The following is a 24,965-nucleotide window of genomic DNA, read 5'->3' as shown; positions in this document are numbered from 1 at the left end:
GACACACATTCATAAATGGAGATGTGTTTTATAAACCAAATCAAAACATTTGCTTTTAAGGAGACACTGTGGTGAAGAGAAGATTTCTAATGGTAATGTTTTGATTTACCATGTCGTTTGCTGGAAGTTTTCTCAGCCAAACGTTATGTTATAAGTAGAAGTCACAGTGATTCTAGATGGTGCGATCACATGTTCCAAATTTTCTCTTCAGCTCACCACAGAAAGGGCTAGTTGCTGTCTCTGTTTATCAAATTTGAGTCGTGCACCACAAGCTAAGTCTCTGGTTACCCAAGCAGGTAATTTGAAACGACTGTAACAGTAAAAACAGGTAAATAAATCTCTGCCTTTCAGCCTCCTAGAGCCTTCTTTTCGTATTCATGAAAAGGCTAATAGTGTAGTGACGCTTAATTTGTGAAAACCTGAACTAAGTGCTGCTGTTGCACATTGAGACTGTAAATGAAATACATCATTTCTAAAACATCATGCAAGAAATGTGGGTTCACATCGTACAGTCAAAGTCCTACTAGTTAATTAATACAAGCACACTGAGGTGTAATATTGGGAGCATACCTTTAAAATTGGAACTCCTCTCCCCACCCCCCCAAAATCAAAAAAGTAATATTAATTAAACTTAAGAAGTAATGAATGCACCATTAAAGTGTCATCAAAAGATGCTGACCTAAGACAAAGGTTTCAATGATACACAATACGGTCAAAAAGTCTTCAATCAATAATATACAGTATGACAACTACATCTTGTAAATTATACCCAATACTGCCGGCAGTCTATCCCTCTAAAGAATATTTGCCCCCTTTCATCCCTTCCTAACAATCAGATAATAAAATACAGCACCTATAAATAAGCAAAAAAAAATATATATATATATACCGAAATCATCTATTGTTAGTTTTAAAGATATGGCAATAAAGGAGTCTAAATTAGCAAACTTGTAGAAGCCATAACTGATAAAACAGCTTATTGAAAAAAGGTGGCAGTAATGCACTCTATGTGTGCACAAGTATGTAAGAAAATACACAGACGTATAAAATTGCACGCACACACTCACGCACACACATCCTTCCACACACCTCTATGCTCACGCATATACATATAGACAACAGGAGGAGTTGGAGACAAGTCAGAATTTGATTTGTACTTTGATCAGTTTTATGCTGTGCATAAAATAATCTGAAGAGGCTAAATTTCCAAAGGGCAGAATAGTCTGGACTGGGATTCAAGAGCATGAATATTTTGGTTTGGAGTTTGGGCTATTTACATCTTGGTCACAGCCCATCTGATACCTGCAATGTATTCTTTTTCTACACAAAAATAAACTTCCCACAAACTAAAACATTTAAATCAGTGCTTATGGTGGGAAGAGAGTCAGTAATCTCTTCATCTGAGGCAGGCCCCAATTCCTTCTTAGTGGTGTGTGTTATCAGTTACACATGTAAATGAAACTTTAACTGATTTCAGGTTAGCTGAATGCTTCAGGTTGTAAAATATGTCCCCAGAGCTGCAGGCTGAAATGTTACTGGCCAACTTTTTTCATTTCTCTTTCTTAAACAAAAAGGTACTAGATATACTACAATTCAAATGAAATGATCAAGTACATGTTATTCTAAGTTGTCTCCTAAACCTCCTGGATATGAGGTCTGATCAGCGTGCTCTGTGGTTAGAGGTTAAAAAGCAGATTATAAAATACCTAGATTCAGATTTTTTTTGTCCTGATTTGGCCTAAAATGGAGTGTATTAAACAAATTCTGGTCTGCAAAAGACCAGAATCAGTTAAAGCTATGAAACAATGTGCACTACGTGTCAATATTCTATTTCACTTACAAGAAAACACTAAGTCAGCTACCACAAATTAAGATATTTTCCTGATGTGACTTTTTTTTGTTTTGTTAAAAAATATGTGGAGTAAATGTGTTTTTTTTTAATTCAAAGTTTCAAACAACATGATTCTTTTCTTTTCTTTTCTTGAAAATATTTAGGAATCCAAACTAGTGTGTTTAGAGTCGGTTGACTGTGCAATCTCTTAGTGGCAACTGAACAGCTACAAAAAACTTTTTATTTTTCCTTTTTGAAAAATCTCCCCTTTTTTCCTGGTTTAAGAAGATAATAGTGTATTATCGCTCTGTAGCCATTAGATGGCAGATAAAAAGCCCCCTTTAAATATGTGGGTTTGATTTTTTTTTTATGTTTTTGTTTTTTTAAAGCCCACACCAAAGAGGAGGGCACAAGGCAAAGCTGTATGAGTTATTCCAGAAATTGTGGAAATCACATAGGGCATTAATAAAAACACTTCAGGGTACAAAAAAGCTTGACCACACATTTCAGTTTTCTTCCTTGAAAACACAAACATAAATTGGGCTTAACGCTCCTTTTGTTTTCTATATGCACCTTGGCCTATGGCGTTTTTGCCCTGTGGCCTGCAGGGCGGTAAGTGCGCAACACAATAAAACCAGTAGAGGTCCAGTTTAACTTTCCCAGCTCTCTAGAGTTGGGTGAGTTTAATCTCAAAACTCCCATTCGACGGGCTCTTCTCGACTAGCGGCCTTCTCTAAACGGTGTATTATGTTGTTCAAGTTTGCTGCTTTCTTTTTCCTCAAGGTGTTGTCCCGCGTGTTCTTGGAGCTTGCTGCCTCGGAAAAGCTGAATAAACTCTGAATAGAGTTGGCTTTCTGTGAGCCTGCAGCCAATGTGGAACTTGTACTTGGCACACTCAACATTTTCTCTGAACTTTCTTTTGACTTGAAGGAGCTCTCCCCTGTAAGGACTGAGGTGGAGGCAGCTGAGGTAGAGGCATCCTCTTCTGTAGCAGAGTTTGGCATTGTCTCCAGAGTTTCTCCTGAACTTTGAGACCCTGGCGGAGAACTCTGACGTGGTGCTTTGAGCCTACCCTCATCATCAGTATCCTCCAAGCTCTCCATTCCCAAATGGAATGACTCTGTTTTCTCTGATGATCTGGCATCTTGTGGTACCTCTTCCCCAGCTTCAAAAGCTGACTCTGCTTGCCCTCCCTGAGACTTTGTGGTTGCATTGCTGTACTCGTCCGCCTCCAGACCACTTTGCTTTCCTTCAGGTGGGCCTTCTGTGTCCACACCATCACAACTGTCTCCCTCAGAGCTGTGAACTGCCCTGCTGCTTCTGGCTGAAGGAGAGTCACTTGACCCAGCCTGGCTCTGGCTTCCTGCTTGGATTTCTTCAATGAACAGCTCTCGACGGATACGAGATCTAGAAGACATGATAACAGAATGATAAGTTTGGTGCTGGCCATTCATAATAATGTATGCTTTCTCGAGGAACTGACCAAGAAAATGAAAACACATTCACAACAAGCTTTTTCCTTGGCCTGTGGACAGAAGTGCCAAATCTGAATCCTCAGAAGTGTTTACATATTCAAAGGATGAGCTGAAGAAACGTGAAAGAATGTGAAATGCAGTCAAGGCTCTTCTTTAATACTTTACTGTGATATGTCAGATACCTGCTTTTAAACAGCACTTTGTATTAGGCCCAACTTACATAGTCCATATCCCTATAGAAACTCTCTCAAAGTCCAGCAGGAAGAGAAAGGGGATGTCTGGGTCTGGGTTTTGATTTGCACCCCATTTTTACTTTGGGTAATACTCAATATGCCAAAATTTAAGAGATTTAAAGAGAAGTCGGTCCAATAAAAGATATTACCTCACTCACTTTGTCTTGCTAATATCCTGGAACCAACACGGCTACAACACTGCATATATAATTGTTGTAAATCTGATTCCTTCTGACTGTTCAGTTCAATAATTACCTCACACTCTCTGCAAACAGGGTAAATTTAATTTTCGTGCAGATAACAGAATTGTTCTAGAATGACAGAGTGTTAAATCATAAATAGACCTTCTAGTTTAGTTAAAACAATACTTGTTGCTTTAGGAGAACTTCAATCCAAGTTACACACATACTGATATTTACAATTTTTGCAGGATCGTACATGGATTATAAAGGGGATCAAGAGACGAGGTCCTAAGGATCTCCCATTCTCACTGGAATCTCACTTCTGAGAGCATGAAGTTTCAGAGGGTGCCTGAAGAACCTAAAGATTCCTCTCTGCTCTGAGGGCACAGGAATTCGGAAGGGATTTTTTTTTATATAATTAGAGGGGAAACAATTTATAAACACCAATATCATTCTGATTTCTACTCCTAAAAATTAGCCACGACTTGCCTAAAATTAAACAAAAACCAGAAAAAAGTATTACTACAAACAGGAAACCCTGATCAAAAATAAGAATATAATTCTGAATCAACTTTAGGACAGTGCAGCTTTCTGATTGGTTTTCAGTCTATGAGCCCAGTGTGACTTCTGCCTTATTTTTTATTTATAAATTTCATTTCAGAACATTAATAGCCACATGACAGGCAGTGCACTCCTAGGGAATTAATGCACTCCACATATGGGTAAAAGTCACCTAATGTTCAACTTTGTGCTTCCTACAATATGAAGTGTGTAAAAATCACCCAGCAATATACATGTCATTTTATTTGAGCTTCCCATAAGGAGTTTCCCAATGTCCTGGATCTCACAGGGAAATGAAATGATGTGTGGCCTGGGGTTTTACTTAGCCTTGATAACTAAATCAATTATATAATCATAATTCGACTGTGATTAATATAATTGTTTATGACCTCAGTGCATTCTACTGCAAGATATGCCCCGTGTTCCTAGATAACAAGAAGAAAGAACCTCAGCACAGGAATAGTGTAGACACAGTAACAATTTAGAGAAAACTTTGTCAAAAACAAAAATACCACTGGTTTTAATGAAGAAGCGCTGCCTTGTCTTTCAAGCCACAGATGAAAAACCCTCTTCATGTTTGCGGCAAGTTTTCAATAGAACCTTAAACTTCTTGCAGGAACTAATGTACACTGGGAAGAACACAGACTAGCAACAGAACACTGCTGGAATGTCTGCTTTGTGTTTGAAGCTAATGACATTATTGACTTGCTTCAGAGACAGTAGAGTACTTCGGCAGTAATTGCTGACATGGGTTTTTTCAGGGATTACGGGTCTATAAATTCCCCTTGGAGAATAATATTCACCAGACCGGGGACCGTAGGTAGTAATATTAATTTGCTATTAACATTACTTCCATGCATTTTGTGTTTATTACTAGGCTTTATTTACTTCTTATAAATCTCCCTTTACAGGCAGTGATCCAAAGCACACTGCTCCTGGGGTGCTCACTGAGTCAGGAGAAGGAAACGGATAACTTCGTGTCTGCCCACCTAAGAAATATGTCATTTAAAATACCACAGTTCCACTTAAGAAAGTGAATCACAGCAGGCTCATTGAGCATTTGGCCACAGTTCTATTTAGTATGGGCTTGTTTGATGGATGTGCAAATCCCTGGAATTGATCCCCAACACACTAGGTCTGGAAGTCAATCAAGCACTACATTAACTAGGAGACAAAGTCTGTACAATAAACAGGAACTGGTGGCAGCAGCTAGGAAATTCCGGACAGAAAGTGCCTAATCAGTGGAAGATGAAGACCACTACATTAACCACACCCTGAAGACATTCTTCAGTGTTATTCAAAATATGAGGCTATCCTGGGGATTGTGTTGGAGTTCACTGTACATGTTTTTGCACAATTTCCAGTATCATATATAGACATTTAATACAGTGATGTTTCCTGCAACTTTTATAAATTAAGTTGAATGGAGTTTAATAATTTAATAGCACTGGACTGAGATTCAAAAGAACAGGGTTTAATTCTTACCTCTACCACAGGCTCTCTAGGTGACCTTGAACAAGTCACTTAATCTCTGTGCCTCAATTTCCCATGTGTAAAATGGGGTTAATACTACTTCCTTTCTTCCACCCTTTGTCTGTCCCACTATTTAGAATGTAAGTCATTTGAGGCAGGGACCATCTCTTAACATGTATTTGTTACAGCGTCTAACACAATGGGGTCCCAATTTCAAAAGGGGCCTCTGGGAGCTTCTGTCATGCAAATAAATACATAAGAATAATATACATCTGAGTGTATGTGCCGAGTCTTGAGCTCTGGAAACAAACAGAAAGGTGTAGATGTGTTTGTGGATACAATGAAATCTTTTCTGAATATTTATATTTCAAAGTGAAATTCTCTCTCTCTCAGGTATTTCCACAGTGCCTCTTGCTGTGACATACACGTGCCAACACACATTCTTTACACAAAGATGGATGTGAGGGCATATTCTAATGCAACAACAATTGTGGAATGTGTGGCATAAGCCATATACCCGAAGGATAAGCATTGCAGTAACACGATTCCTGAGACCCCGAATCCATGACAGCAAGACATTATGAAAAAGGTATCAAATTCAAGAGGAACAGTACACGACGGTTTGTAATGGGTCAGACAGCAGTTGTATGGGAGATATAAAACCCACAATGCAAGCTAAATTTGAAAATGGGCTCTTGATACCTTTAAAATACGACAAACACCACATTCTTATCTTTCAAGATTCCTTATAGTTAGAAAGGGAACCCTCTTCAGTTCCATGAATTCATTTCTTGTACCACCTTGTATATATTAATAAATAATAAAAATAATAAAGATACCTAACATTCATAGAGCACCTTTCTGCTGAGGCTCTAAAAACACTTCACAGACATTACCTCAAGTTCACAAAACCCTTGTTAATATTCTTGTTTTTCAGATGGTGAAACTGAGGCATAGAGTAGTAGACCATAGCTTGATTTTCAGAGGTGCTGAGCACTCAAAAAATCCCACTGACTTCAATCAGGCCATAAACGACTTGCTCACAGTCACACAACAAATCAGTAGTGCTGACTAGAACCCGAACTCCTGATCCCATGCCCTGTGTTCCAACCATTAGACTATGTTGCTGCCTCGCTTGTACATATTTTACTTTGTCTGTAACTGCAGGACTATTCTGAATTAATGTATAGTGTGGTGTGGCTAAATGTGCTGATCGATCATGACTTGTCGTGCTTTCTCACAATGTGCCTAACAGAAGACCTCATGATAATGAGGAAGATAACACATGTCACCAGTGTACTCTCATTCATCTGTATAAGTGAGAACAGCCTGACATTTTGCTGTCAGGCTGAAGGGAACATATTTACATAGGCATTACTCCAACTTGTGTATAATTGCTATAAGTGAGAAAGGGAATAGATGTCTGTATTTGGAGAACTTTAAACTAAGATGCGGTATTTGCAGTGCACACAAATCAAATTTGACTACATTTAAGTACAAGTCAATGTGACAGAGTAGAAATGTTACCACCTACTGGTGACTATATTTGTTATTTTCCTTTGCCTACTACTGTATGTTCTATTTCTTAGCTCTGTCATTAACAAGGAGTCTTTTTTGTGTCCACAGTGGCCTCGGAAGTGGCAGAGAGGAGCTCAGAGGGAGAAATCTTTTAAAATGTGAATTGTTTGTTAAGGTTTTTTAAACTGTCCTATGATAATCAAGGACTCTTGGTTCAGAAAGCAAGGGACTGAGGCTTGTATGTTTTCTTCTACCTCTCAAATTATAACTGTTATATTGATCAGTGCCAATTTCTGGGACAAAAGTGTGTTAAGATGATGAGGATTCCTGATCAATTCCTTTCAGACAAAAACTGAGCGTGTTTATCCAACTCCTTCTACTTCTCAGTGGTCAAGCTGGTCAAGCACTGAGTCTTCAGTGGTCAGAAACTACTCAATGCACCCAATTTGTGGTTCTTTTTAAAGGGAACAAAGGATTAAACTGATACTCTAATCTCATTTCATTTCAGGATGACTCTTGGCATCAAGGATTTATCATAATAGTGTAATAAATTTGCAGCCAATTCAGACATCATGGTTGTCACTAGGCTGCACACCATGGCCATGTGGAACTTCATGGAGACAGAACACATTCTCCTGGTCCCAAATCACAGGTCTCTATATCTTGAGCTAAAGGAAAATCTCCTTTAATTTTCAGCACTGTAGGCTAACCTATGACAAAAGAATAGTTCTGATTCCATCCAATAGAGGGCAGTAGTGTACACACTATCTGGTAGACTACTATATGAATTATAAATATCCCACAACAGTGAACCCTTTTAGTTTAAAGTCCCACTCTGACATATCAAATCAAAATGCAGGATTTCACACAGACAAGAACTATTTAAGTCAATATGTGGGGGAGGGATAGCTCAGTGGTTTGAGGATTGGCCTGCTAAACCCAAGGTTGTGATTTCAATCCTTGAGGGGGCCATTTAGGGATCTGGGACAAAAATCTGTCTGGGGATTGGTCCTGCTTTGAGTAGAGGGTTGGACTAGATGACCTCCTGAGGTCCTATCCAACCCTGGTATTCTATGATTCTATTTTTATTCCCCAGGAATTATTTTAAAACTGGCATATACTGTTTGCACTATCATTATTACTATAAACTCCTTGCTAATGAGACAGTCCCTTCTGTATCACTGCCCAGCACTAGTTAAGACAGATAGAAATAAACAGCCTTTTAGGGCTAGAGTATATATTGTGCTCACTGGAGATGCGGTGTGGGACATGTACTGTACCTGTAATTGTGGAACCAGTTGATCACTGTGCTGGTTTTCAAGTTGAGTTGTGTAGCGAGTTCCTCAATGGTTTTTGGCGATGGGTATGGCTTTTGCTGATATGCTCGTTTTAGAGCTTCTTTCTCTTCTGGTGCCAACACTACTCGTGGTTTCTTTAGCTGATGCTGTGGCTGTGGGCTGGCTCCCTGGCTATAGTCTATTCCAACTGAAGAGGGCTCACAAGGTTGACTGTCACTAACTGAGCTGTGCCGTCGTTTCATGTAGGCTGAAAGAGAAATACAGAACCATGTAAATATAAAGTCACCAAATACAAAAACTGCAGAGTAAATGCAAAGATCCCAAATTGTGAGCTTGGGGTGGGGGGGTGCATGCTGGGAAGGACAGAGCAGGAAGGAGCAGGAAATGAATTCTGGTGTGGATCCGAAAAGAGTCCGCAAGAGAAGGCAGAGGTGGCAGGGAAGAGAGCACAAACTGACCATAAACCTTTCTAAGTTTTCCACCCCATTGGTGAATATGTAAGACAAATAAAGGACATAAGTTAAGTGTGGTGCATAGTTCTAATGTTACTCAACAAAAGTCTTGAGTATTTTAGGAGTATGACATTTTCACATATACAGTCCGTTAGGACAGTTATGCTGCATTGCAACTGAAATGCTCTGTGTTTCTTGGTATTTAAAGCTTCCTACTGGATTAAATTTAAACTACAGTAGTTGATAAAAGCTGAAATCACAACCATGTTCCAACACAAGATGGCGCTTGGAACCTGTGGAATCCTGAAATTTTGCCTCAGCCCTAAGGAACAGTTCAGAGATTTGCTGCTTATTCCTACAGATCTGGTCTTAGATGCATACACTGGAGACAAGTTATAAAAAAGAAAAACAACCTACATCCCCTTCCTTTAAGCAAGATTATTTTACAATACGATTTGATGGGTACTGCTGCTGTGTGCAGGTAGCTCAGTTAGGTCAGTGATGGGAATCTGAGCAATTCCATTAGGCGCCTTCATCCTCACGGGGAGAGGGGTGGTGGTGAACCATCCTGTTAAGTTCATTGAGGAACGAGATTTGGCTAATGATGTCATTGCCTTGATTGACTTGCAATGGGTGGAGGGAGATGGGATCATAGTCATGCAAGAGCATTGTCAAGGAGGCCTTTCCCTTGCAGTGAGAAAAAAGCACTTCCAGATGAACTTGATCAATACAATGTTGCAGTGGCCTGATAAATACCTTTTAAATATATATATCAATCTTTCGGAGCATAGACTCATGCCATAGAGATTTGGAAGCTTGTGAAGTGGGTCACCTGAGCCAGCAACAAAGTCTTTCATGAAATGAATTTCTTTACCATAGGTTTTATCTTTAGGAATAGGATGCATAGATGATAAAAAAAAAAAAAAAAAGTCAGGCCACCTTGAGCTACAACTCAAGTTTTCTGGGTATAGAGCTCACCCTCCTTATAGTGCCAGGGAGCTGCTTTAATAAAGTACCCTTTTCCCCTGCAGGACTTCCTGGGCCTTTAGTGTCCAGCTCTGCTTTGTCATTTCGCCCTCTACACTGGTGGTGGATCTACTGGGACTGTTACACAGTCACAGGAGTATCAAAGTGAATGTTGAACATACTGTTTAACCTTCCTGGGTACCTGAATGGCCAACATTTTATTTTTCCCGAATAGGACGTCTTGCCTGTTGGATTGCCTACTGTGCAAGATCGCTGGTATGGAACAGAGTGCAAGAAGCTCACGATCCATCACTCTGCTGTGTCATATATAGTCCTGCACCCATTTAAGAAAGTTATATGCAATGTAGTTGTAGCCATGTCAGTCCTAGGATAGTAGAGAGACAAAACGGGTGAGGGAATATCTTTTACTGGACCAACTTCTGTTGGTGAGAGAGACACGTTTTCGAGCCACACAAAGCTCTTCTTCAGGACCTGAGACTGGCTCAGAAGCTTGTCTCGCTCACCAACAGAAGTTGATCCAATAAAAGATATTACCTCACCCACCTTGTTTATATAAGAAAGTTATTTTTAAAGGTTATTCCAATCAACCAAAGCTATATAGGATGTTTCAACCAGTGGGGAAAATGGGAAGCAGTTAGTGGTAAACAACATATGGGGCCCTACCTCTGCAGACCCTAAGGTGCAGCTAAATGCTACAACTTGTAATGCTGGCAATTAATATGAAGAAAATGATATTATCTTACATTTACATAAGAATATAAGAACGGCCGTACCGGGTCTGACCAAAGGTCCATCTAGCCCAGTATCCTGTCTACCGAGAGTGGCCAATGCCAGGTGCCCCAGAGGGAGTGGACCAACAGGCAATGATCAAGTGATCTCTCTCCTGCCATCCATCTCCATCCTATGACAAACAGAGACTAGGGACACCATTTATAAAAGGTCTTTGGAGCCTTTTGAGATTAAAGTGTTTTACAAACTTCTACTGATACACAAACTAGACACAGGGCTCCCTTCATTCATCACTGTAACAGCCAAAAGAAGGGTGAAGAATGGTATCTGCTCATTAGAACACTGCAACACTACACAGAAATTTAGCAGACGACATGAAGGAGAAGAGCACATCTAATTAAAAATGTAAAAGATTTGTGCTATATCCAACTGAAGCTGCCAGAATTTGGTCAGGTCACTGGGCTTAACACCCTCCTCTTATGCAAAAAGATCTTTAATGAGTGGTCAGATTCTCTTATCCCACAACCAAAAGATGACACCTCCAGCAACACAGAGTTTTCAATCTTCATTCTGGGACAACAGCTCAGGCCAAACTCAAGAGGATGAGCACCACTTCCTGGAGAACTAGACTTTCCTGGGAGGTGTTCCATCCAAGTGCAGACCTGCCCTCACTCTCAATGCTGTCACTATGAAGCAACAACTGCTAAGTCTATCTTTCATGAGACAGGAATAAAGAAACAATGATGACTTACAGGGAGCCCCACTGCAAAAAACCCATAACATCCACCAGTTGGTATTTTTTCATCCAGAACAGTTTATCAGACCATCGCTCCACTGGTTCAAGGTCACATATTATGGCATCAGTCAGTGTGCTGAACCAGATTACTAGCTATGAGCGCTGCATGAAGCACTCTAGATGCTTTAAAGATGATTTGCAAATATTATTTTAAACAATCTTAATTCTAAGTGTATGTGGTGAATATACACAAGGTCAGGGGAGATTTCAGCACATTTTCAAATAAGGAGAGACTCAAATCAAAAGGCAAGTTACAAACATCCCTGAGTTTTGGAGGAGTTTGGTTTTGGATATAGTTTTGAATTTTTCCATTAACCAATACTTCATAATGACCAAAATCACTTCCTAAATCCAGTCCTTGGGAAGGTTTGGACCTGGATCCTTGGTGTTGGGCCCAGTTCTATTCCAGGATTTTACCACCTTTTTCATTGCTGTCGTTGTAGCCCCAGCATTGCCATGTTCCCTTGGCGAGTCTCCCCAGCATGCACTCAGCTGGAAACGGCAAGCCCACCACCCAACAGCACTAGAGCCTGCCTACTGGGGTAAAACAGAGCCCTTTTTAAATAGAATTCTTATCCTACCTGGTACTGAACAAGCTTATTCAAAATGAAATGATGGGGAAATATAGAGAATGAGCATTTCTCCTGTCAGGAGGCTTCAGCACTATTCACTGCGGAGTGCAATGTTTCCAGCAGCATGCACAGTGGTGTGCCATATGCTGCAGAAGCTAATTATTCAAAGTAAGGGAAGTGGGGGGAAGGAGTCTGATCTTGGTGGGTCTGAAGACCCCTCCTAAAAGTTGATTTAACATATGTTAGAAGTCTGCTGAACTGTTTATATAGGGCTTTCATAGCATAAGTTTCAAACTGATGGGGGGGGGGGGGATATGCTCATCTCATCTTTACCATAACTATCAATTTATTCCTCTGATAAAATGTGGGAGAGGAATAATTGGTTGTAATGTTTCATTGGCAACAGAAACCATTGCAATGTTCTTTCACTGACACTATCTGAATGGAAAGTTCCATTGTTGATGTGGCTCCAGGGTAATTTAAACGGTTGAACAACAGGACCCGTAGCTGCAAGAGAGAACTCTGGAGTGAATACAGGGCTGAATTCACTCCCAGAGCTCTGCTACCAGGACAGCACTTACACAGTTCAGGAGCTCAGCTGAGGCCCTCAAACAATTTACAGCCTTATCTTTATTCAGGGACCGTTTCCTTTCCTATAGCATATGTATTGCGTCAGACTTTGATCAAAATCCAGTTTAGAAACTCGTTTCCAAAGGAGGCTGTCAATGTTACTTTTTAATTATTTTTTTTTGTTTTATTCAACGTTGTACAGGATAATCTCTTAGGAATGTTACAAATCTAGCTATTTGGCCCATTTATTTTTGCTCTGTTTCTAATGCAGCAGAAACCATCTCAGCTCCCTTTAGTTTACAGTGCTAAGTGGGAAACCTGAGAGGATTCTGCTCCCAGTGGAAGACCTCATGCAATTTCTGATGAGATGTTGCATTGTGCTGTACTACCAGAAGTTACTGTAGCAGGTATGTGTTTCTCTTATTCACTTTCAACAGGAGACTACTAGCTCTCCTGTAAGCCCCTTAACTGCAATTTTCAGTCTAACCACAAAAATTCTTCATGACATGTTAGTGTTACTGTGAAATCAGTCAACAGTAGCACTTTAATGCAGAGGTGCACTATCATCACCCAGGATAACTAGCTGGAATGTACACAATTCTGCACTCAGCTAACTGCTGCTAGAAGTCGGCATCTGGAACTTCTGTGTTGTAGAATCATGTGATGGTACTAAAGTGGCTATTTTTGTAATTGCTATTTCTCAGCAATGGATTCAAAATAAAGAAAAGGATCTGAAATCCACAGGACATGTTCCACAATAAAACTGTATATAACAATTTAGAGACCTAATAGATAAATGTTTTTGATCTAAGCAGATGAGGGGAGCTCACTTGAACAAAACCAGAACCACAAAGGATACTAAATTAAATGATACAAATGCATCTCATAGAATCATTTTAAATCACTACATTTATCTTTCCTCCTAGTGATCACCAGTGTTAGACCAGCAAGAAGTTCCCTCAGGAATCACTGTTTACTCCCTCCATCCCAACATCTGTGACTGGTTGTGGTCCTAGTAATGAATATCCTGAGCCAGTTACCATTCTCACGGTTCTCATTTGGTAAGGCAAGTTATCACTGATGCATTAGGGCAGCAGTAATTAATTCTATAGTGAATCTAGAAATGGCTTCATGACACTGGGCATTCAGGATGTTTTTTTTCTTCTTCTGGAGATATATAAAAAAAGCAAAGCTAGCATCAAGTTCAGCAAACAGAAAGATGCTGTGAAGCCCTTTCCATATCCTTCAATAATGCTGGATCAATATAACCTATATAATACTCATGGATAATTTAAAAAAAAGTCCCATTTGAAATAAAAAAATATGCATCAGCAATCTGCTGCAAATTACCTTTTTTCTCCATTCGCTTCATATCCATCAATTTCTCCACATTGTTGGGATCATTTAGCCACAGCTGCATGCGGACAAAGGGCTCCCGTCCCTTCAAACTCAATTTGTGCCAGGGCTTTGGGCGAGCCAGAAGGTCTGAGACCGAGCCTTGCGTTAGCCCTAGGATTGTCTCCCCAAACAAACGCTGACCTAATAAGAAATCAAAACTGAAATGTATTCATTCAGCTAAGAGGCAAATCTAAACTAAAAAGATAGAAGAAAACAATGCAAAAGAAAGGCTAGAAGGTGGAAGGGGACCAAATTCTTTGAAGGAGTAGCAGAGCTCTGGTGTATATATAATCACTGTCAATTATTCTTACTTCACACTTGCCTGAAAACCCAACAGAAATAAAAGGAAGAATAATAGCTCTTCCCCCATTAAAGTTGGAAATTACTTAGTTTTAGTTTAGTTGTTAGGGTCTGATTCTGGCAAGCAGGGGAGCTCAACACCTTTTGGGATCAGGACCTTATAATGGACATAATGTGCAAAAGTAAAAAGTAATAAGATTTTAAAAAGTAAATCAAGCTTTTAACTAAGCATTCAACTCCAGCAAAATTACTACAGCTACTTAGGTTTTATGAGGGAAAGTACTATAACTGCTTCCTTCCATTAAGATAATACAGACAATTCCATCAGTGAAACAAACGCTAATACTGTACACCTCTCCTGTTCAGCAACATTCACGCTAGTGTCTTCACAGACACATGCAAATACTTTCCATTTTATAGTGTTTTTACTACTATTGTAAATGTGCTTTAGCAATTGCAGGTAGGCACAGTTTACGAAATGTAGTAAAAGTGTATTTTTGTAACTTTTATGTAGTAATTGCTCTCAAGAATTCTGTACTTAAGCCCTGTTTCAAATGCTATGCTCTAGCATGGTAGCAATTTGTATGTATTTTGGAACATACATACTTTGAATGTACACATAGTTATTGTTCCATTTATATGTTTAAGATTTAACTTTGCAGTAACTACAAAAAATGTCGATAGCACTCGAAACCAGGCCATACAGTTTGTTTTCTAACAACCTTCACTTAATGCTTTTCTTGAGCAAAACTGTCTTGATATGCAATAGCTTTTGCTACAAAAGAGAAGCCTGCAGTCATCTGAGTCAAACCCTGATTTCTGATCGTATTTTAACTACTGTATATTGTAAAGGTAATCTGAAAAGCTTTTTACCTGCTAAGACTTGGCCTCAGGGTCCTGTGTCTGCCCCCCAACAGAGTATTTTCCTTCACTTGATCTAGGTGTAAGGGACGTTACCCAGTGGTAGTCTTGGGTCTATATGACCTAAGCACTTGGAAAATTTCGCACTGGCTCCCTTTTTTAGTTTACTGATTTATTGGGGCAGCGGAGGTGTGTGTGTGTGTGTGTGTGTGTGTGTGTGTGTGTGTGTGTGTGTGTGTGTGTGTGTGTGTGTGTGTGTGTGTGTGTGAGAGACTCCTGAGGCATCCAAATGAAGGGGCAGATGGGCAAGGATTCAACAGAAGCTTGAGGGAGTTGTAATAAGAGGCAGTCAGAGGAGGGTGTGGTCATGGGTATATAGAGCTGGGGTAGGGTTGCCAGGCGTCTGGTTTTTGCCCAGTCAAAAATGGACACTGGCGGCTCTGGTCGGCCCTTAAAAGTCCAGTCAGTGGTGCAGCGGGGACCCGGGGCTAAGGCAGGCTCCCTACCTGCCCTATCTCCACGTTGCCCCCAGAAGCAGCCACCTGCGACCCCTAGGCGCTGGGTCGGCCAGGGACTGGGAGGCTCCATGCGCTGCCCTGTCCCCCAGCGCCGGCTCCACAGCTCCCATTGGCCAGGAACCACGACCAATGGAGCTGCAGGGAGCGGCGCCTGTGGGTGCAAAGGCAGCGCGCACTGCGCAGAGCCACCTGGCTGCCCATGTGCCTAGAGGCTTCAGGGACCTGGTGGCCGCTTCCTCAGAGCCACGGTAAGAGCTGCTGGGATCCCACACCCTCTCCCACACCCCAACCCCTTGCCCCAGCCCGGAGTCCCCTCCTGCATCCTCGGCCCCATCCCAGAGCCCACACCCCCAGCCAGAGCCCTCACCCCTCAGCACCCCAACCCCCTGCCCCAGCCCATCCCCCCTCCTGCACCCCAAACCCCTCATCCCCGGCCCCATCCCAGAGCCCACACCCCCTCCTGCACTCTGAACCCCTCGGCCCCAGCCCGGAGCCCTCTCCTGCACCCCAAACCCCTCATCCTTGGGCCTCCCCCAGAGCCTGAACCCCCAGCCCAGAGCCCATACCCCTCTCATACTGCAACCCCATGCCCCAGCCCGGTGAAAGTGAGTGAGGGTGGGGAAGAGTGAGTGATGGAGGGAGGGGGGATGGAGCGAGTGGGGGTGGGGCCGCAGTGAAGGGGCGGGGCCTGCCTGTTCGGTTTTGTGTGATTAGAAAGTTGGCAACTATAAGCTGGGGAGGGAGAACCCAACATCGAGTAAGCTGGATATGGCCTCTGTGTGCATGTTACTTTGTGTGGAGCCCAATATTACCTAAAGTTGTCCCTCTTCTTGGCTCTTACTGTGGAAATACAGAACCCTAAACTCATACTTTGGCAAGTAAGTAAAAGTAGTAGTGATTTTCAACTACATTGTTTTAAAATACATTCATTTTTCATTTTGTACCTGTCCATGTACAGGTAAACCCTGATTACCCGAAATTCTGAAAAATCAGACTAAATGCCAGTTTTGGTTCATCTGCATTCCAGAGTATATCTGTACCCTGGTACAGAGTGGGGATCTTTTGAAATAAACCCTCTATTTATCTTTAAATCTGCCAATTAGTTGAAACTTCCAGAACGAGTATTAGCACTGTAACCTATTTACAGTGGTTCCTCTTTAAATCTTTTCAATTGTCTTTGTAACTGAACAACATTCCCTTAGTATTCCCAGCAATCTCTAAGTATGCCCAATACTACGTATGAAAAGTTAGGGGATACTGCAAATATCACATTAATGTTACGTGGACGGCAAAAGGCAAAACTGAAATGTTTTTATTCCGCTGTGTTTATTCTACTTCCTTAAGTACAACCATAAGGGATCAAATACCTGGTTTGAAAGACTGTCAAGCTAATGGGAACCAGATTATAAATCACTACCGGTAGGGAGCAGGTGTATCATACACCATATACTCAAACAGCAATTGAGGAGTTGTATTTTTTTTAAATACAGATTTCAGAGAATTTGCAAAGCCCATGCCATTTAGTTTGCCCCATCTTTACTGCCATTCAGTAGCCACAAGAGTTAGCTTTTGTATTTAGTGACCTACTTTTGTTGTGATTGTTATGGAAAATTCTTTGCAGTCTTTTGGCACTTTCTGCAACCCCCCCAAATTTAGGACTTTTTGGTAGCTTATTACATTTTCTCCCCTCTGTGACAATGTGATGTGCTGCCTCAGTTGGAAAATCCTTATTGTGCTACAAACATCTCCCTGCTGGCAGTGCTAGTATTGGTTGCTAGAATTGTTACTAGTGTTTGAATCCAAGAAAGCCCATGAGGGAAGACCTTCCAAACACAATCCAGTTTAATGAGTCATGTGACCCAAACCAGTTTCACTCTAATGCCCTCTTTAGTGGCTAATGGTTTTTGAACTACTGAGCCACTAGGAATTGGCTGAGACAGGTTCATGTGGCCCTGTGGCCTAAAACAGAAGGCTCAGCACTGAGTAAATCTGGCACTTCAGCACACTGAGGGCAAAAGGAGACATTTAAACTTGTTCCACACCTAATGCAGAGTTTGGGGCACATTTCCTGGCTCTTCTGCTGCTTTTTAGGCTTGTCAGCCACACTGTAGGAAAACAAAAATCATGGGAAAAAAAAAAAGACTAAGTAAAAATGGCATCAAAATAAATGTAAACAAAAATACTTTTCAAACCCTCTCTGGAACACCAGAGGAGGAACAGTACCCAATAGTATTCTGAACAAAAAACGAAGGGCCTGATCCTACAAACCCTTACAACCATGTGTAGAGTTTACTACTGTGAGTAGCTCCATAGAGTAAGCACTCTGGGTCTGACTATACAAACATAAGCACGTGAGAAGTTCCCTCAAGTTTAATGGGACTTACTTTCATGAATGACTTTTTGTAGAGGAACTGGCTAGAATTTTTTTTTAAATGAACGTGAGTGACACTTAAAAAAAAAAAAAAAAAAAAAGTAAAATGGGTTTTACTTTAGTCTAAGATGGCAGCCGCTGTTATTCTGCAACTGACTGAAAAAGGGTCATATAATCCTGTTTGCTAAAATACAGTAGACTTAGCAGAAGCTGGGTATATTAATGCTTGGAAATGGTTATAATAAATGAGACAGTCTGAACTGTTTAAGCTCCTAGAGAAAGGTTGGCCCTTGGATTGAAAAAGGGATGAGTACAGGGAAGGAATGACCAAAAGTCTCCTCATCAATCTCTTTTTAAACTCACCGGACAATAGTTTTCTCTAAACTTCAACTCCAAGAGAGACCTCAATATCTAGATCCCCAACTACACTTTTTGGTTTGAAATGAGCAGCCTCCATACACTTATACTAAGCATTCTTGCCTCATGGTAGATGCTGGTTGCATTAAGTGACATAATCAGAAGTCTAACATTTGTGTACGAGTGGTGCTACAATACTCTGCCCTTCTGTACTGCCTTCCATCCGAGAACTTCAAAGTGCTTCACAGACATAAATGCATTAAATCTCCCAATACCTTGTGAGGAAAGAAAGTATGAAACAGACACATAGGAGGAGTTACTGACATACAGGGGTCACAGATTAAGCCACTGGCAGAGTTGGGAGTATAACCCAGATCTCTTTGGCTCCCTTTCCTATACCTTAGTCAACGCCTCACATTTCCCTTGACAGTACTGTATATTATCAACCACATCAGCAGTGCATCCATCTGGTAACTCCATCCTGATCCAGAAAACTGCTCCGCAGACAAGGGCAGTATTAGCTTTTGTGGGCCCTATGTGAGGTAACAATTTAACGGCCCCATCCACTTCCACATACTACCCTCTTGTATTTGGATTCTCCTTCTCCACCTCTACCACATCCATGACATCCCTCCTTAACTCCCATCTGCCTGTGATGCTCCTCCTCTTCCAACCCTTTCCCTCACCTATTTGCAAAGCTCTAGAGCCCCTGGTTACCATCTCTACATGGACAGGGAAACCAGAAGCTGGAGGTGAAGTACAACTTCTCAAGTGGAGAACTAAACAGCATAGAAATGTTGATGTTTGAAGAGCCTACAGGACTCAGATGACTGTGGACAGGGAACTGGGGATGGTAGTTTGCTTGGTGGGCCAGGTATACATGTACGTGATGTAGAAGAGTTACGATTTTGTGTTTGGAAGTAGGTATTTAAAATCTGGAGGATATTCTTTATCAGATTAGAACAATTTCAAAACAGATTACATTTTAGACCTAAACAGTTTGATACGGTCCCTTTAACATACTTTCTAGTGACACGTTACTTATAAAAAAGCATTAATACTTTGTTTTATTTCATTAAAGACATTAGAACAAAGCAACTTACCAAGGTTGTTGTCTGTTAACACCTCTTTAACCCTCTTCGTAATGCCATATGTGTCCAATTCAGGAGAGACAGCAACCAGTTCTTGAATGCTAAGTGCTGAATGGCCCGAGAGAGGCAAAGGTGTTGTCGACTGGGATTCAGAAACAGGAGGCTCACTGGATTCTTGTGGTTTGCCATCTTTACTTGTCTCTATCGCAGGACAGGGTTGCTGTACCAATTCAGTCAGGCTCTTTACTGATTCACTGGAACTCATGGGAGACTCAGGAGCAGGACTGCAACTGGCAGAGGTCTTTGGAGTGCTTTCTGTAATTAAAAAAGGAGAAAAACTGACTATGGCATAATTATCTTGCAATCAAAGCATTACAACTATCTTCCTTCTCGTTTATATTCTACATACTTTAACTAATGCCCAGGTATGCAAAAAGTACAGCAAAATGCTGCTTTTAAGGGCTAGGCTATTGAAAGATTTCATTTTAAAACTACGCTATTTTGTAATTTTACTATTTGATTAATCTCTGTTTTTTCAGAGAGGCGGGATATATAAGTGCAACAGAAAAATAAAACTAATAATTAATTAAGGTTCAATATTGTGGAGGGCTGCAAGAAACTCACTTGGCTATAAGATTTCAAGGTATTGTCTTCTGTGTCATTTTCTTACAAAATATTGATGTGTCAATTATTATAGAGGAATATACTTCATAAGTAAACATGGTGTTTGATGCAATCACAATAAAATGGGGGTATTGAAGGCAATAAAAGTCTTAACAATAAAAGCTTTTACCATACTGTATTTAGGGAAGTCTTCCTGACACATTCACAAAAACTGCTCTCTCAACCAAAGTAATTGAATTTTTTTAATAGTTTAATGAAAGATGCAAAAGAGCCAGACATAAAAGGAGAGCAAGTTCTATATAAATCTTTAAGGCAGTAAGAGTCCTACAAATCTAATTTCTTCTCTCTGCTCACCCCCGACTCGTCATACAGTAGAATATAAAACCCAGCAAATGTTATTTTTGTATCAGGAACAGCAAAGGAATTGTACTGTAAATTTGCCCCGATTCACCCATGCGAGGGACCAATCTGGCAGATCATCCATCTTGTTCACTGTACACTGTCAGGGATGGCATGAATTCCCTACATGATAAACAGATTTCTTCTCAGGTCTGTGTCCTTTAACCCACATCAAGGTCAAAATTATGGCTGCCTGGCTAATAAACTGCACAGCAATGGTTCAAGTTCCTTCTAATTTTGTCCCTTGTGCCACTTAAACAAATCTTAGTAAATAACTAGAGCAGCTGCAAATTTCCTATGCAATTTTCCATACATGCACTGCAAACCACACATATACAGTACAGTAAAAACCAAAACACCTCACAGAGGACTAAACAAAAGCATTCACCAGTGTCTGTTTTTTCATCCTGCTACTGCAGACATCAAAGGTAAAACAACATATCTCTCGCCTATCACTGAAATGTAGTATGTTGCTGACAGAGTGGATTAGTTACATTTTTTTTGTTTATTTTTACATATTAACAGCCTCCTGGGATTTTGTTTTCAAGAGCAACCAACCTTTTTATTTACTCAAAAAGGTAAGAATATCTGAATCTGATTTTGGAATGCAACACAAAGGAAAACAACCGGTCTATTCTAGGAGCACTCAGTGTATCGTGATTTCAAACTACGTATGATACACACACACACGTATGCACACATCATAGATTTTTATATCATCTAAAACAGGTATGACTTTTGTATGCACACCCCTTCTAAGATCATCATTACACTATATGCTGAGAAAAATAACGAAAGGTTGAAGGATCAGGTACACGGCTTTTTAGTGCAACATTAGAGATGAGAAATCAAGTACTCTAAAGCTGGAGTCTGCCTGTGCAGGGTTGTGTCAGCTGCAGGGGTGCTGGAAGAATTTGTACAGTGGGGGTGCTGAGAGCCATTGAACCAAACTGCAAACCCTGTACATGACGGAAACCATTACTAGCCAAGGGGGGCGGGAGCCCCCCTAGTTCCAGCACCTATGGTCAGCTGAGCAGTATGTTTCCAAGAAGGCTGCCTGCCTTCTTGTACTGTAGAATATAAGCTTTTACATAACCCCGCACATTCACCCCCCCAAAAATTGTCTATTCTTTATATGGCTGTTTTCAAATGTGAATTGAATATAATCAGTGAAATGATATCGGCTGAACGTGCAGACAACCGGAATCATTTGAGAAGAGTGATCAGACCCCCTTCATCACTGAAGCCTACAGATGACAGTTGAGATGTCGACATTGTTAACTACCTCACAGTTGATCAAAACAGCCAAGAAGAGAGAGAAACGATCACATTACAAAGATCTGCACAGTTAATCTGGGTCGCATCTGATGCAGCTGGAGCGTGGCTTGTGGACCAAGCTTGGGAGGGTCCCACTATTGCATATAAACTGTTCATAAATTAAGAAATTCCAAAAGTTAAGGTTTCTACTGCAACCAAGAGTGTGGGATAAGAACATATAATGCTAAATAAATAAATAAATGTAAAATAAGTCAACATTGCCCATCTGCTTTCTATTTTTGTTTCCTTTCTTAAATGTGAATTAATTATATTATTTTTATAACATAAAAAATTGAAAGCTATCCAATATGGTTGTGTTAATGCTGCAGAAAAATACCTACATTTCGGAATTTCCTGACCAGTGATAGTTTGATTGCTCAACCGTAAGGCTTATATTTATATTTAATTCCTGTGATTTAAGAAAAAAAATAAATACTGCAAAATTGCATTCCACTCTGAATTGAGAGAATATGACTTGACTCTGGTTGAGCACACTGCAAAGCTGTGCTGAGAACAATATATCAACCTCCTCATTATTACATGAACCACAGATTTATGTTCTGTGGTTGTGCATTCCCTATTGCAGTGGATGAAGCCACAACATGCTTAAAAGTGGGTATTTTTCAGTCCAACCTCCTGTATGCATTCCTTCCCCTTTTTCTCATCACCAAAGTTCTATAGAACACCACAGAGTCTGAAGCACTGCTCAGAGCTCTTGCTTTCATTCATCAGTTTTGGTTGTACATTCTACTGGACCTAGTAATGGATTTTTTCTGTTCCTCTCTCCCGACTGCTGGATTTTCTGACCCTCGGCAATGTCAGTCTGCCATTTTTCTGTACAGAACTCTACCACATTCTCCAATCCTAAGGTGATAACAGTTCTGAAAAGCTTATTTAATGCATTTCCTCCAGTGTGAGAGTCACTTTCTTCTGGAATTTGAATGTGATACTTAAAAAGTTGGTGGAACAATCAGTATGTCTAAATCAGTAGTTTTCAACCAGGAGTCCACAGACTATGGCTAAGATTTCCAAAGAGGTTTGCATCTCCATTTGTTAAGGGTCGGCACATGAAAAAAAGGTTGAAAACCACTTGTCTAAATGAATTAGATGATGTATAAATTCCTGCTATGATTGAGTGAGGATTTTGGTGGAGTGCATTCCACCAGATCCAAGACAGCCGCTACTGCATATCTCTGAAATGTCATACCTTTATATAGTATTACTCTATGGATCTGATTCATAGGTCAGATGCTGCATTTGAAAGAACATTTCTGCAATATCTTTTTAGTTGAGAGTCCCTGTTTGGTCAGGGATTGGGTCTGCTTGTTCATCACCTAAAGTGGGGAATGACAGAGGCAATGCTTGGAAATGAAAACTACAGCCCCTTACAAAGAACCACCACAGCTAGTACAGATGATTGCTATGTTGAATCACATTATCCTTCCCCCCAGTTTCAGAGAGTATTACAATGGATTCTGATTTAGTGGAAGGAACTGAGTGTCAGGTGGATCTGCGCTGGGCACACACACAGAGATATAATGTCCAATGGATACTCCCAACAATAACGTCCTGAGCATCAGCACCAAATGTATACATTCTTCATGGAGAGTGTTATATGAGATATCAATGACTATCATGAATGATTAGAAGATACTATTACAGCCAAACGTTGATTACTTGAATCTCAATTAACTAAACTTCCCATTCCTCCAAAGGTCAGATGTACCACTTTAAGATGGAGTGGATGATTGGGGGAGCCAGCCCAGCAAGCTCTGAAGTCTCTCCAGAGTCCTTAAAACCTGCAGGTTCAGAGGGACTTCAGGGTATAAGTCTCACTTCAGGTAAAAGGACAAGTGGATCTGAATCTTACTTTCACTGCTTTTACATGGGTCTAACTCCATTGAATTCAATGGACTTATTCTGGATTTACAGTGATGTAAAATAAGAATTAGACCTATTGTGCATAAGTCTTCAAAGTTTGCTGAACTCACCCCCACACATTATCTGAAAATTGTGGGCATGCTTGAAATTTACATAAACCTGGGATTCTCTTGTACATGCTCAAAGGAAGGATTTCCCTTTTTCTTCGTGTGGACTATGCAGGGGATTATATCCTACAATTGCAGGAGGCTGGATGGGATAATCTAACAGATTTATGATGTATGTTATTTTGATTCTTTCAACTACAAGTAGCTTTTACAGCAGCACGTCCTCAACTGCCCTAGCTGTGCACTAACACTGCCCAGATCTACAGAAGATAGCCAACAGGAGGTTCATCCTGGAGAGGAACGGAACTAGGTTAGAACAACACAGATACTGGTGTTCAGAGACTTGCAGGTAGTGCTTGACTTGACTAGTTACAAACTCTTTAGAATAGCATGGACTTCAGCATGACTGGATGAGGGGAAAGCAGTGGATGGGTTATTCCTTGACTTTAGCAAAGCTTTTGATACAGTCTCCCACAGTATTCTTGCCACCAAGTTAAAGAAGTATGGGCTGGATGAATGGACTGTAAGGTGGATAGAAAGCTGGCTAGATCGTCGGGCTCAACGGGTAGTGATCAATGGCTCCATGTCTAGTTGGCAGCCGATGGCAGGGATCATTTAGTTGGGAATTGGTCCTGCTTTGAGCAGGGGGTTGGACTAGATGACCTCCTGAGGTCCCTTCCAACCCTGATATTCTATGATTCTATGACTGAGATACTAGGCATGGAAGTATCCCCTCCAAAAGAGGTAAATGGATGATGGTGCAGTGTTAAAACACTAGGTGATGGATGCAACCTTGTCAATCGCAGAAGCGTGAAATTCTAGAAGGTGACATATCCTGGTGGGATGTCTACAACATGGCTCCTTAAACACAATTGTTTGTATTTCTTTTGAGAACTATGGATCCCAGGAAGCACCAAACATTTTGATTCAAGCTACGCTCTAATTTCTACAGGCATGGCAACAAGTAGTTTCCTTCCCTTTTGTCCTTTTGCCAAGACAACATAATCCAAAGCCTTTTGGTAGGACAAGAGCGATCTGGACCAAAATCATCTGAGTTCTCAGAG

At 40.7% G+C, this 24,965-nt stretch overlaps 1 protein-coding gene across 1 annotated transcript in view; it reads right to left on the bottom strand.

Moving 5' to 3' along the window:
* Positions 1-2,024: 2,024 nt before the first annotated feature.
* CUX1 (cut like homeobox 1) overlaps positions 2,025-24,965 on the bottom strand; it is a 321,902-nt gene continuing 298,961 nt past the window's right edge. Inside the window, exons 21-24 of the mRNA XM_065418515.1 lie at positions 19,586-19,888; positions 14,028-14,216; positions 8,554-8,818; positions 2,025-3,238 (exon numbers count right to left, since the gene is read on the bottom strand). Coding sequence (XP_065274587.1) covers positions 2,521-3,238; positions 8,554-8,818; positions 14,028-14,216; positions 19,586-19,888 — 1,475 coding nt within the window. The 3' untranslated portion in view covers positions 2,025-2,520. The remainder of the gene's footprint in view (positions 3,239-8,553; positions 8,819-14,027; positions 14,217-19,585; positions 19,889-24,965) is intronic.

The sequence above is a fragment of the Emys orbicularis genome, chromosome 17, assembly GCF_028017835.1.
Source record: "Emys orbicularis isolate rEmyOrb1 chromosome 17, rEmyOrb1.hap1, whole genome shotgun sequence".
NCBI lineage: Eukaryota > Metazoa > Chordata > Testudines > Emydidae > Emys > Emys orbicularis.
The sequence above is the reverse complement of the archived record's forward strand: the minus strand, read 5'-3'. Positions and strand labels throughout refer to the sequence as shown.